We start from the raw sequence: 11,597 nt of genomic DNA on the forward strand, positions 1-11,597 counted from the left end.
ATCCTTTTGAATTCACCTCCAAAAGTCATTTACGCAGAATTATTTTATGTCAAGGATACTCCACATTTTTTTTTCCAAACTTATTTCAGGATCACCCTGTATAATAATTCTGAATGATTGTGCTCAGGTTTGCAGTTATTTAAATTTACTTCATTATTTCTAGCATTTTCAAGAAGTGATTTTTTTAACATTTTTACGTGGTATTTTATGACTATTTAACAACGTACTGCTAAGCTGTTCTGAGAATTTTGGGGCACCCTGTATCCTTCATCTAACCCCTCTACATTGCAAGTGACCAACCATAAAAAAATAGTTCATAATTAAACGCTCCAAGTATTATCACGAAAAAAATTGTAATGATAGGGGTTAAAAAATATGTATTTAATGTTCGACGGAAAATTGTTGATGTGTTTTAGGCTGATTGTAATTGAGCTTATTAAAATTTTTGTTTACGTCTACGAGTCAAGAAATAACTTCAAAGCAAACATGACCACCATATTGATTTTGGCAAGGTGAAATATTTCAGGGCAAATAATTTATTTATTACGGGAATTTTCCGTGAGAACATTAAAATGCGTCAGAGTCTAGTTTATCTTTTTTAATATATTATGTAGTAGATTTTCAAAGAACAAGTACCTAATTAAACGCATCATATTGGCAAATACGAAAATCATCCATTATAAAATAATTCCCGAGTAAGTATCTGAAGCATTATTTTATTTATTTTTAAAACCTAATAAAATAATAGAAAATGTTCTAAACTTAGATTTTAGCGAACAGGAGTGGGAACAGGTAACTTCATAGAAGATTGTCTTATTAAAATCCGGTGTTTTTGGCTTAACGAGAAGAATAAAATAAAAAACACATTGACTATTTTTCTTATAAAATTAGTTTCCTCGATAAGAACAAGTTAACAAGCGCGTTTTTGTAAAAAATGTGATTCACATTAAATCTTAAACGAAAATATTAGTTAGGTGACCCAAAATACATTATAATCGCATGTCGTTTATGAACCTCGCATAGTTTTTCCTGTTTGATAAATGCCAATCACACAAAATAAAATAACTTTTGGAAAGCTTTGTTACACTATTTTCATTTTGTATTAATTTATTTCATGGTAAGTATAATTTACACGTGCAGACTGAGTCCTACTTTGTTCACGGTAGAAATCTTGTTTGACTTTTCCCAAGATGATATTAAATTTAAACGTGTTCGATAAAACTGTTTTTATATCAATTAAAAGTTACATGAGGTACGGCAATAAAAGCTGTAAGAGCAATAAACTTTGTAATTTTAGTTTCTAACGATGCGACACTACTTTACTCGTATAAATTTATTTCTACCATTGATGTCGACTTACGAGTTACTCTGGTGGTTCTTTGAATTCTATTTGAATTCTCTGTACCGCATATTAAAAAAAGCAATAGGCTCTATTAAATTAACATAATTAATAAGAATTAGTTACGAAAGTTGGCAACCATCTTTACACTAGAGTTTTTCTGTATTTGTTAAAATTTAATTGATCAAATTTGAATTTTAAAAAGTAAAGAACTACAAACTACAGGGTTATTCACGAGAGGGGTATTGAATTTCTTTTTGCCGCAACCCATTATACACATTGCAACAATATCTTGATTTCAAATTTTGAAAATATGTAATTATAACAGAATTTGAGAAATTTCTCCTGTGTGAGCGAATTTTGGTAAATGTCACAACTTGTCAAAACGAAACGTCAAGCTAATTTTAAAGATTTTTAGCGATTTGAAGCCTTTAAGGGGTTCGTCGAACAAAAAAACGTTGTATTCAACGCGTTCTTGTGTAAATTGGGCCTTTTTTGGCACTCGTCAGGGCCTGAAAACTGCTTATGGAACGTGGGTGGGTATCCAAATTAGTTAATGCCCACGTTTACTAGATGGCGCTAATCAAAAAAGGTCTGGTCAAATGCATTTTGCAATCTACTTTATCGACTTTACGACTCGTCAAATTTGTCAAATTTTGAATTTCAAATACGTCTTCACCAAGTGTTTTATTAGTATTTTCCACGTGCCGCATATCGTTTCCGCAGTTATCCGGTTGTGGTGTATATTTTCACTCCCTACTTGTGTGTGGTAAACTGGTAAGTAAATACTAGATTCTCTAAAAATTGCACTCAAATAATGAATGGGGTCGTTGCAGCGCCAGAGCATCCTGATACTATCCAGATTTTAGCTTTGGATGTATGTATTAAGAAAGAATCGGAAGTACCCGCAGCGGCCTCATTAATTAACGTAATGTTTGTATTGTTTTTGTATAAATTTTTATTTTGTATAGTAACAGTTTGTGTAAAGAAGCCATCGATATCATTAATGTCATCGGAAACCGACTTATTGCAGAATCAGGCGATTCCAAATCAAAGAAATTCCTTTTCGAGAGGATTTCCCTTGCTATTCAACGTGGAAACACGGCAAGCATTCGGGGCACTTTTCCAGATTCCGCATTATTATCGGAAATTTTTGTATTGTAAAACAAAAATTTTATGTAAGTACTTAAGTTTTATGTATATATTCAGTTATATAAAATATAGTGTATTTAATTGTTTGTTTTTTTATTTATTTACAAATCATAAAAATTCAAAAAGTGTAACAAAATTAAAAGACATTTCAAATTTCCCGCGCGAATTAGTTTGCCCACGTTTAAAACACGGCAGATTGCGTTCTATAGAGAGTTGTTCTGTGGCACTCGTTAAATAAACTACTATTTTACAATAACGACGAAAAGACTGACATGATCCTCATTTATGGAGAGTGTGGAAAGAATTCTGTCGCCGCTGCGGACGTTAACAAGCCGATGGTAGACACATCGAACACCTTTTACATTAACTTAATTCGTAAATTTATTTGTTGAATTTTGATTAAATACAGGTTATCTGCCAATCTGACATTTCTGACAAATCTATCCAACGTACTATGATTTCTAATTTAAAAGAAATAACATATTTGATTTAGTAGTTACTGCCATTGGTATTGTTGGTTGCGGCAAAATAAAAATTCAGAAGTATCCTCTCGTGAATAACCTGTATGTATAACAAATTTTCAAATGCGTTCCAACACATTTTATGAAATTCAATTTTAAATCAATTTTATCTAATAAATGAAGCAAAAACAAAAGAACAATTTGAAATTTTGAAAGTTATTTTTTATGGAGTAGACATAAACGTTGCAAAGTTTTACTTCTTATCATCAAAAAATTTGTCACCAATCTTGTAACTCTCTTTTTTCAACGACAGTGCATAAAACATTATGTAATTTTGTTTTTTTTTTTTTAATTTATTAACAAAAATGATTGATGGATTAAAATATCTACAAAAATCTACAAAAATAAATAATAATAAATTAAGTTCTCACTAAATATAGTATAACTACACAACATTCACATCAATATGTCTTATAGTAACTATCATAGGCGTTAAGCTTCTTTAGTCTGTCCTCGAGGCTCTCGTACTCATCCTCCACTTCGTTCTTCTCGTACCACCCGTGCCCACCATAATCCGGATGGTTCACGTGATGCCCGTCTTTGGAATGCACATGCAAGTGCACATTTTGTGGCGGCGACCATTGTTTGGTATCGTGTTTGGCGTGAGCCCACTTGGCGGCCAGTCCTCCGGAATTGATCATCACCAATACTATCAGCAACGCAAGACTTTTCAAAGAAAAAATCGTCAAAAACGCCAAAATGGTAACGATGACGCCCAGTTTGAAGATTATCATGGGCATAGCGAATTTCAGTCTTCGGGCCACACCGAAACACCGTCCTGCAATCAAATAAACAGTACTGTTAGAACAAAGGTAAAGATGCCACAGAAAGTGGAGGACGCTTTAGGAGTTTTGCAAATGGCCGACTGTTGTGTAAAAGTAAGCTTGGCTGCTTTTTGCGAATTCATCGCGTGACCATGATGGTACTATCTGGTATCATGGTCTGAACAGTACCATTACAGTTTGACGGAAAAATAACTGGAGAAAAGGGAGCTGTAGAACTGTTGATGAGAAGAGTGAAGAGTATTGATTTATCTTGATTGGTCGTACCCACAAAAGTGTCTTTGACTTCGCCTTTATTCCGGATCCATGACCACAAGTCCTTCAGTCTTCTACTTAAAAGTCGTGCTATTACAGACGTCTTCCTTTGCTCCATTCCGGTGGCGGAAGCGGAACTCCAGTGGCAGAAGATGATTATGAGCAGAGTGACCAGCAGAATGTACGTCTTCATCTTGCTCTAAAACGATAAAACGTTTGAAAGTGAATCTCTTCAGATTTTCATTCTAGGAGTCTCAGCAAAATAAATTAAATACATATGGTACTGTAGGAAGTACCGTCAACCATCAACTTTCTCTCGATTACACCAGGATGGGCGAGAAAATACGAGGAAATTCTTTACAAGTTACAGTGTCAAGGTTAAGCAAGTACCGTTATGCATAGTCATGATAAATTGTTAAACAAAACGTGTCCTCAGTGATACTTTTAATATATTTCACTTATTCCGGTCAATGTATTGAACATCTTTGAAACGAGGTGTCTAATGTTTAGGAACCACCAATGTGTGTCATCACGAACCGTACCTACTCGCATCGTCTCAATCACAAGACTTGTTGATTTTGTTGCATAATTATCTAGAACTGTTCTCTTAAGCGTTCTGTTCTTGCACTTCCTGATTTCTATCAATATTTGTCGATGGATTCGTGGAAAGAACGAATTTTTAGACAAGTTACACCTAAGCAGAGAGTTCTAGTTTTTCAAGTCTTAACCCACGACATTTTGCAAATTGCCCAGAGCTAAATTTGGGGAAATTTAAAAACGGAACTTTGACGTCTTTATTACCCTACTTGAAATGCCACTCCAAACGTAATTGGCGTTTCTGCTGATTGTCTTGAACGACATAACTTGTACTTTAATTACAATTTAAAATGAAGGCGAAGGATTTTTGTTGTAACGGTTTTAATCTTCTTTTGCTTTTAAAATGAAGAACGACTTAACAGGCTATGAGGGCTTTGCAATTGAAGTATTTTTATTTTGTACTATGGCGGCCACAAAATTTTGGCCGTCACTTTCTTGACATTCAAGAAAAGTGTAAATAAACCTTTAGGAATTGTAACCCTACTTTCGATTCTTGTCATTTTGACAATCAATTTAAACTGTTTGAAGCTCAGATATTCCAAAAATCCGACATTAATGAACAAAATTAGAGCAATCGTACATAGATAACCTGAGGTAAACGTTCTGTGTAGTATAAATGACAAAATAATTTTGAGTTTTGAAATTTACCACCCAAAAAATAACGTTCATAATCAAGACGATAATCATGATGACAATTAAGTACGGATTACAATTATTTTTTTTGAATTGACAGTCAATGACTGCCAAAATTTTTTTCCCGGCATAGTACGATCAGTTTAGCAGTTTCTGATTTAAAGAAATAAGCGACTAGTCTTAATTGTTGGTAAGTACTGTCGCGAGCAATAAATTTTGGTCGTCAATGTCATTTCAAAATTTGGTTAGATTGTCACAAATTTAAAAAATTTCCCTGCTTGATTATGCCCATGTCAACAAAGTGTCAAAAAAATGAGAACAAAATGACAATTAATGTCATACAACATGATAGGGATAGGTTATGACATTTACGACTGTTTTACAATAGACATACAAAGGCGCAAAATATAAAAAAATTGTAGGTATGTGATAATGTGATATCTCGTTTATAAGGCATTTTGTAGCACTTATTCCATGGCTGTCTTCGCAAGCTCTTCGTGTCCTAAATCCTGCAAAATGCTTCTTATAAGACTCATATCATAATACACTATTTTTAAATTCATCTTATTTTTTTATTTACATGAACATAATAAAAACAAATTGACAAAAATCGCACGGCTACAATAAATGGAAATTGAAAGCTTGCATTTGGCTTGGTTGTCATGGCAACAACCAATATGTCCGTGAAATTTTGATTATTTAACACTCGGAGTACACAAACCGGGTCAAAAATGATCCGGAAGTCACATTTTTTGATATTATTGACCAATACAATTTTTCTAATTTTTGCGCTTACATATGTGATTGTATAATCATTCTTTATCTATTGGATAAAAATTACTTTTGTCTGACGTTCTTTTTAATAGATATTGCTCATTAATTTGGATGGGTCATGTTTGACCCGGTTGTAGTATTCTTCGAATCGAAGGTTTGTAACAACATAACCTCAAAATGACTTACGAATGAATGTCGCAATATGTTTACATTGCGCGATGATGAAAATAGGAAGCCATTGTAAGCTACAGTGTGGAATAAAATGATTTACATCTAGTTACCTTTGGAATTTTTGCACATGTAAATTTTCCTGTACCGCTCTACTTTTTTTTTTTGAAGTGCCGAACTATTAGTTCTGTCAATAAATGCACATCAATCGAATTGACAATTGTTACAATTTACTAAATTGAATTAACAAACGTTGGTGGCCACTTTCAACACTAGCTGTGACTTGCTTTTGTTAGCTCCTTTTTAATTTCAATCTCTACTTTGCATTCATATCATCCCTTCGCAATAAATCACATTTGGAATTTTGGAATATTTTGAGGTTAGGCTTTCTTTTTTTTTTGTAGAGCGGCATTTCGTATTTTTACAAGGGTAATCCAAAGGTAACTAGATGTAAATCATTTTATTCCACACTGTACAAATGATAACATAAATAATCTTTTTATGATCTTTTTTCGTGCATCCCATTAGTCAAAACTTTTTTAAACCACTGTTAATGTGCTGGTTTGATATTTAAAATAAATCCATCTCCTCAAGTTATTTCTTATATGTAGTTCGCGTGCAATTTTCAAAATCTCTCATGAAGATTTACTTTGCACTGAAAGCTTCAGCTTGTTACATTTTCCAAAATAGTTTTTTAAAGAACCATTCGATAAAGTTGAAAGGTAATCTTTTGCACAAGCATCGCCATAAAAATAACATTAATATCCCGCAGGCTGTGGGTCAGGGATGACAAATAGGTACTTGGCACACGTGTTAAAGATGTCATCTTTAAAAGTGCTAATGGCACGTGGAACATGTGCCAGTGCTTCTTCAACTTTTGAACTTTTAAAAGCATCTCGGAAACAACTTCACCTTTGTGAAGTTGTCAATGAATTAATTAGGTGGGAAAATGCATAAGATGTAAATTTTTTTCTTGCACTTGGTTGGCGCAAAGACCTTTTAAGTGACCTTTATTCTCAATGTCTATAACAGACAGTGTTCTCGGAAAAAATAAGGGATTGTTTGCTGCAGTTTAAAAGTTATTTCCAAATGAATCAAGAATTCCTCAAATTAAGGAAGAATCATTCTTACATTGTTTTCAGGCAATCGTAGTATGTAATTTCAAGTGAGAAATTTCGTAATATGCAAAATACCATGAACAATCGTCGAGAAAAACGCTATATTGAATTGAAAGTGAAGTGCTGATAATATGTAGATAGCGTTGCTTGCCAGATAAGATTAACAACCTTAAAAAGTGGAAGTTTCAACAATCTCCCGCCTGCGTACCTACATATTTATCATAAGATCTTTTTGTACACTTATAATGTATTTGCAAAAACTGGAAGTCTTTAAACAGAGAAAAACTGTTGCGTCACTTGACAGCCAACATATTATGTATAAATAAAATAAATGGAACAAAAGTCTCACAAATAAATTAGAATTGAAAGCAAAGAGAAGCAAAATGCATTTGAATTGGATTTATCTAAACCAACTGGTGGAATCTTGTTTTTATTTGACACTCTCATCAAATGATATTTGCAATCTCTTCCTTCAAGAACGCTAGTAATACTTTTCTGGTTGTTTTATTTCGATCGGCAGTTGTTTAATGAAAGTTTAAATTTTATTTTACTATCCCACTCAACCATTACATGGCAGCCATTGAATTTTTCTGAGTCACTCCTATTTTTTGATTTGTCAGTAACGGTTCACCTCCAATTTCTACATCTCCGAAAGTTAAAAAATGATAATACCACTATAATTTCATAAATTAGCATTCGCTATGCGTGTTTATACATCAAAATTAAATCCATTTTTTACGCTATGAGATAACGGGCCTTGAATGAAAATACCCGTAACAATTGCTCCAAATGATAAACAATCACAATAATTAAATAAAACTGTATATAATCAGCTGATGAAGCTAAACACCTAATACGTACTTTTATAATTACGAAAAAAATTAATTTCCCTCCTGATTGCACCTCAGCTCGGCCGGGTTCTGCTTCGACAAACCCAAATTTCTTGGTCAGCCAATTACGAAAACTGGGGGCGTCTCGGACGTGATGGTCGTATACGATGTAGTTATGTGTGCCTTGCATTGTAATTTGCTTTAGGAAATTTCTCTTCCGAACCGATGATTCGTCGTTAAATATTTACAAAGTGTAAGATCCAGTAAAGACCTACATTGGCACAAAGGGGACATCGACGATTATTGGACCGCATCTCTGTTAAATTGGCAAAAAAATAACCGTCCCAAATACCCTCTAATTCGCCAAAGAACAAACATTGCAACACCTCAAGTTCAAGAACACGATGACCACATCTCACACCGCTTCCTGCATTGGCACTAGCAGTGCGCAACGTTTACTTTCCTCATTTACCATCGAAGTCTCCGTTATTATCGACCCGGCGACGTTGCCCGCGCTTCCACATATTCAAAAATCGCCAAGTTTCAGCACTACCTCCACCAATTAGTAGCGAAAAAATCTGCACTTACCACAGGTGTCCGTAGGTTACCTCTTCGCCGCGACGGTTCGTTCAAACATTTTGCGGAAATGTGGCGCACCGAAGGCCCTATTGCTGCACGCTACGAGTGCAATTGCGCTGCGAGGAAGACGCGGGGAGTGCCTCATGAGCAACGCATGTCGAGGCGCGCAACACGCCGAAACCTTACTGATGTAATGCTAAAATGAGCACTTTGAAGGATTGCGAACATTAGAGAGAGGTGGTGAATGATGAGCGACGGCCGACGAAGACGGTCGCTGCTACCACTTCAAGCATGAACAGATAATAAAAACCATTATTTTCTCCTTCTACAACTAATTACTGTTAGCCGTTGCACACGCCGTCGTCGGACTAGTGGCATCTGGTAAAAGCATGAAGAAACTGCCGGACGTCTGCAGGAAGTCGCTCGTTCCTAATTGCTTCTTAATCAAAATTCTTAGGGACCGTCTGTTCAGGTGTCAGGTTCATGAATAAAATTACAATTCATCAAAAATTTATTTCGTCCCTAATTACAATAATTTAATTAACTAACATGGCTCTTGCATTATCCTAGTCGTAGATGTAGTCCTCGTCCTCGCTCTTCGGCGGATCCGTAGCGTAAGTTAACTCGTTTAAATAGTACCTGCAAATATGTGTAAGGTTGGTTGCCTATCCACAACAATCGCAATTTGACATTTACAAAATACCTGTCATTTTATTATTCTACATTTTAATTTAGCAACAAATATGTAAACCTAACATTAAATCGCTACATTTCTATGAGTTTTAACAACCATGAAACATTATAATTATTGAACGACACATGGCGGATCAATAAAACACGAAAAATAACATGTGACAGGACAAATAGAAAGTAAATAATTTCTAGATTTTTATCACTCTGATTCACTGCCTGGTAGTATTTAGAGTTTCTGACATTTGGGACAATCTGAATTCTGGAATTGGACTAAAGGAAGCAGTTTAAACAAGAGTTCGAATGAAACCATGAAATGACTAGAACTGTTGAGTTGTTTATGACTTGGTTTGTTGAGGTAGAACTGAGATGCAAGTTGCTGGCACTCTTTCTTACCATTTTGGAGCCTCCGAACAGTCGAAGTTGTTCTCCCAGTCGCAAATTCTGTACTCCTGGTTGAAGCTGGTGTCGTTGGCGCACGAGTGCGGAATCCTCCGTCCTTCGGGGTCGCACATGTGGAAGATTTGGCAGTCGTACTCAACGTCGGCGTAGAAGCCGATGGCCCTGTTCGAGCAATCAAACGTAAAAGTGGCATTGTCTATGTCGACCCATCTCTTGCGGATCTTGTGGTCGCATTGGCTAAGAACAAAACAAAATGCTGAAAGAGAGCATTGTCGTCTAGGTGTAAAGAATTCGCGGACTCACCTGCGATAGCTAAGATTCTTAACATTATCCTTCATCTAACCTAGAAGCAAGAAAATGATTGTGATGCAGCGGAATCGATAATTAATGAAACTTTTTTATTGTCACGATTGCAAGTGCATATCTTTAGAAAGCAACAATTAATAATTCAAATCACGAGGAATTGTGCAACTCAAGGACTGCAGTCGGCTCGGAATTGTTTTTAGTGTTGTTAGATTTCTTGGGTACGTTCTCCAAGAATTGTCTTTCCAATTTGGGTTGAAAATTATGTTGTGATCAATAATTCAAGACTTACCGCGGAGTTTTCGTCCGGAGTCGATGCACCATCAAGATAATTCCAGCACGTGTTGATTTTTGAGGTCGCAAACAGCGCTTTCACTCAACTCGCATGATTTTGGCATCAATCTGTTCAGTGTTTACGGAAAATGGTTATATACCTGTCCCCCATCTTGCTTCCCTTCCAACCATCATCCCTCCATCTGTGACTTATCCGGATTTCTTGCACTTTCACTGCTCGGCGACGCTTCTTGTTGTTGTGTGCATCGTTTTCTCGTAGACAAATATCGTAAAGTTGGATAATAATTTCTAATTGATGTTACGACACTTCAGGTGCCATCAAAGAGCAAAATCAAAAGTCTTATTCAACAGCACAGATGCACTTTCTGTTCTTTTATTGTACTCGATCGGGACCAAATTCCGCACTCTTGCAAAACAAATATACACAGGGATTCTAACAACTGAACCGACCCCGATTTGGAAAGTCGCGTGTTTGCGCCAATCACTTGCAACAAAATTGTAATTGTTTGACAATTTGCATACGCTTACACGGTGAAGTACTCCCTTGATTGAAAAATTTACATCTTGGTGGTTTGAAAACGTGTGGAAGAAATTTAGATAATGCCAGCAGAATAATTAAAAGTTTACGAGTTCTGGTTCAGAAGTGACAAACACCATTGGCAACCAAGCGGTGAAAGAAAGTTGAGCTTTCTGCACATCTCACGTGTGGACGGTGAGAATTTGAGAGGATGGAACGAAGAGTTGTGCTTACCAGAAGCGTGAAATTAGCGGTTTCGTGTTGGTGCTAAGGCTAGAGTTAGTCTCAATCAGGCTATGTCTCGGCCAAAGTACAGACAAAGCCTAGGAGAGGCTACCTCTTCACCTCATTGGTTGACAAACAAACGGAGACTGAAACTAGATACGGAATCGAAGGCTTAATCTGGAACATAATTCACAATTGCCGGTGACATCACAAACTCATAATTTTTCTTGATATTGTCGATGGTACTTGACACTACGATAAGGTGAACGAGCTACACAATGGAAGTTTATCGTACAGGAAATGACAACGGTTAAGATATTTTTTACGTAATCTTACTCCCCCGAACGTATTAAATAATGACCAGTGTTATGATTTTAAATATTTTTATCACAATGGAATCAAATTTAATTACAAGAGT

General features: G+C 35.6%; 2 protein-coding genes across 4 annotated transcripts; both read right to left on the minus strand.

The window, feature by feature from the left end:
* Positions 1-3,292: 3,292 nt before the first annotated feature.
* Positions 3,293-9,044, minus strand: LOC138123969 (uncharacterized). 2 transcript variants are annotated; one of them, XM_069038858.1, is made up of 3 exons: positions 8,758-9,044; positions 4,062-4,248; positions 3,293-3,790 (listed from the first exon to the last, which is right to left on the minus strand). In XM_069038858.1, exons 2-3 carry the CDS (start codon positions 4,240-4,242, stop codon positions 3,414-3,416), a joined length of 558 nt encoding a protein of 185 aa, XP_068894959.1. In that variant the 5' UTR covers positions 4,243-4,248; positions 8,758-9,044; the 3' UTR covers positions 3,293-3,413. The 2 variants fall into 2 exon arrangements, with proteins under 2 accessions (XP_068894959.1, XP_068894958.1); XM_069038857.1 differs by lacking the exon at positions 8,758-9,044 and adding an exon at positions 8,201-8,717.
* Positions 9,045-9,241: 197 nt separating this feature from the next.
* ckd (cracked) lies at positions 9,242-11,337 on the minus strand. 2 transcript variants are annotated; one of them, XM_069038955.1, is made up of 4 exons: positions 10,436-11,337; positions 10,144-10,183; positions 9,835-10,077; positions 9,242-9,387 (listed from the first exon to the last, which is right to left on the minus strand). In XM_069038955.1, the coding sequence occupies exons 2-4, from the start codon at positions 10,176-10,178 to the stop codon at positions 9,315-9,317; spliced, it is 351 nt and encodes a 116-aa protein (XP_068895056.1). In that variant the 5' UTR covers positions 10,179-10,183; positions 10,436-11,337; the 3' UTR covers positions 9,242-9,314. The 2 variants fall into 2 exon arrangements, with proteins under 2 accessions (XP_068895056.1, XP_068895055.1); XM_069038954.1 differs by having other exon boundaries at positions 9,835-10,096; positions 10,436-11,329.
* Positions 11,338-11,597: the final 260 nt, after the last annotated feature.

The sequence above is a fragment of the Tenebrio molitor genome, chromosome 2, assembly GCF_963966145.1.
Source record: "Tenebrio molitor chromosome 2, icTenMoli1.1, whole genome shotgun sequence".
NCBI lineage: Eukaryota > Metazoa > Arthropoda > Insecta > Coleoptera > Tenebrionidae > Tenebrio > Tenebrio molitor.

Bases quoted from the DNA above. Each gene is read 5' to 3' on its own strand.
- LOC138123969 (XM_069038857.1), bottom strand. From the start codon at position 8,359: ATGCAAGGCACACATAACTACATCGTATACGACCATCACGTCCGAGAC. The intron at 4,249-8,200 runs GTACGTATTAGG...TTATCGTTTTAG, and splicing joins TTTTTTTCGTAATTATAAAA to AGCAAGATGAAGACGTACAT. The intron at 3,791-4,061 runs GTACGACCAATC...ATTTGATTGCAG, and splicing joins AGTCAAAGACACTTTTGTGG to GACGGTGTTTCGGTGTGGCC.
- ckd (XM_069038954.1), bottom strand. From the start codon at position 10,168: ATGTTAAGAATCTTAGCTATCGCAG. The intron at 10,097-10,143 runs GTGAGTCCGCGA...GCTCTCTTTCAG, and splicing joins AAGAATCTTAGCTATCGCAG to CATTTTGTTTTGTTCTTAGC. The intron at 9,388-9,834 runs GTAAGAAAGAGT...ACATATTTGCAG, and splicing joins TGTTCGGAGGCTCCAAAATG to GTACTATTTAAACGAGTTAA.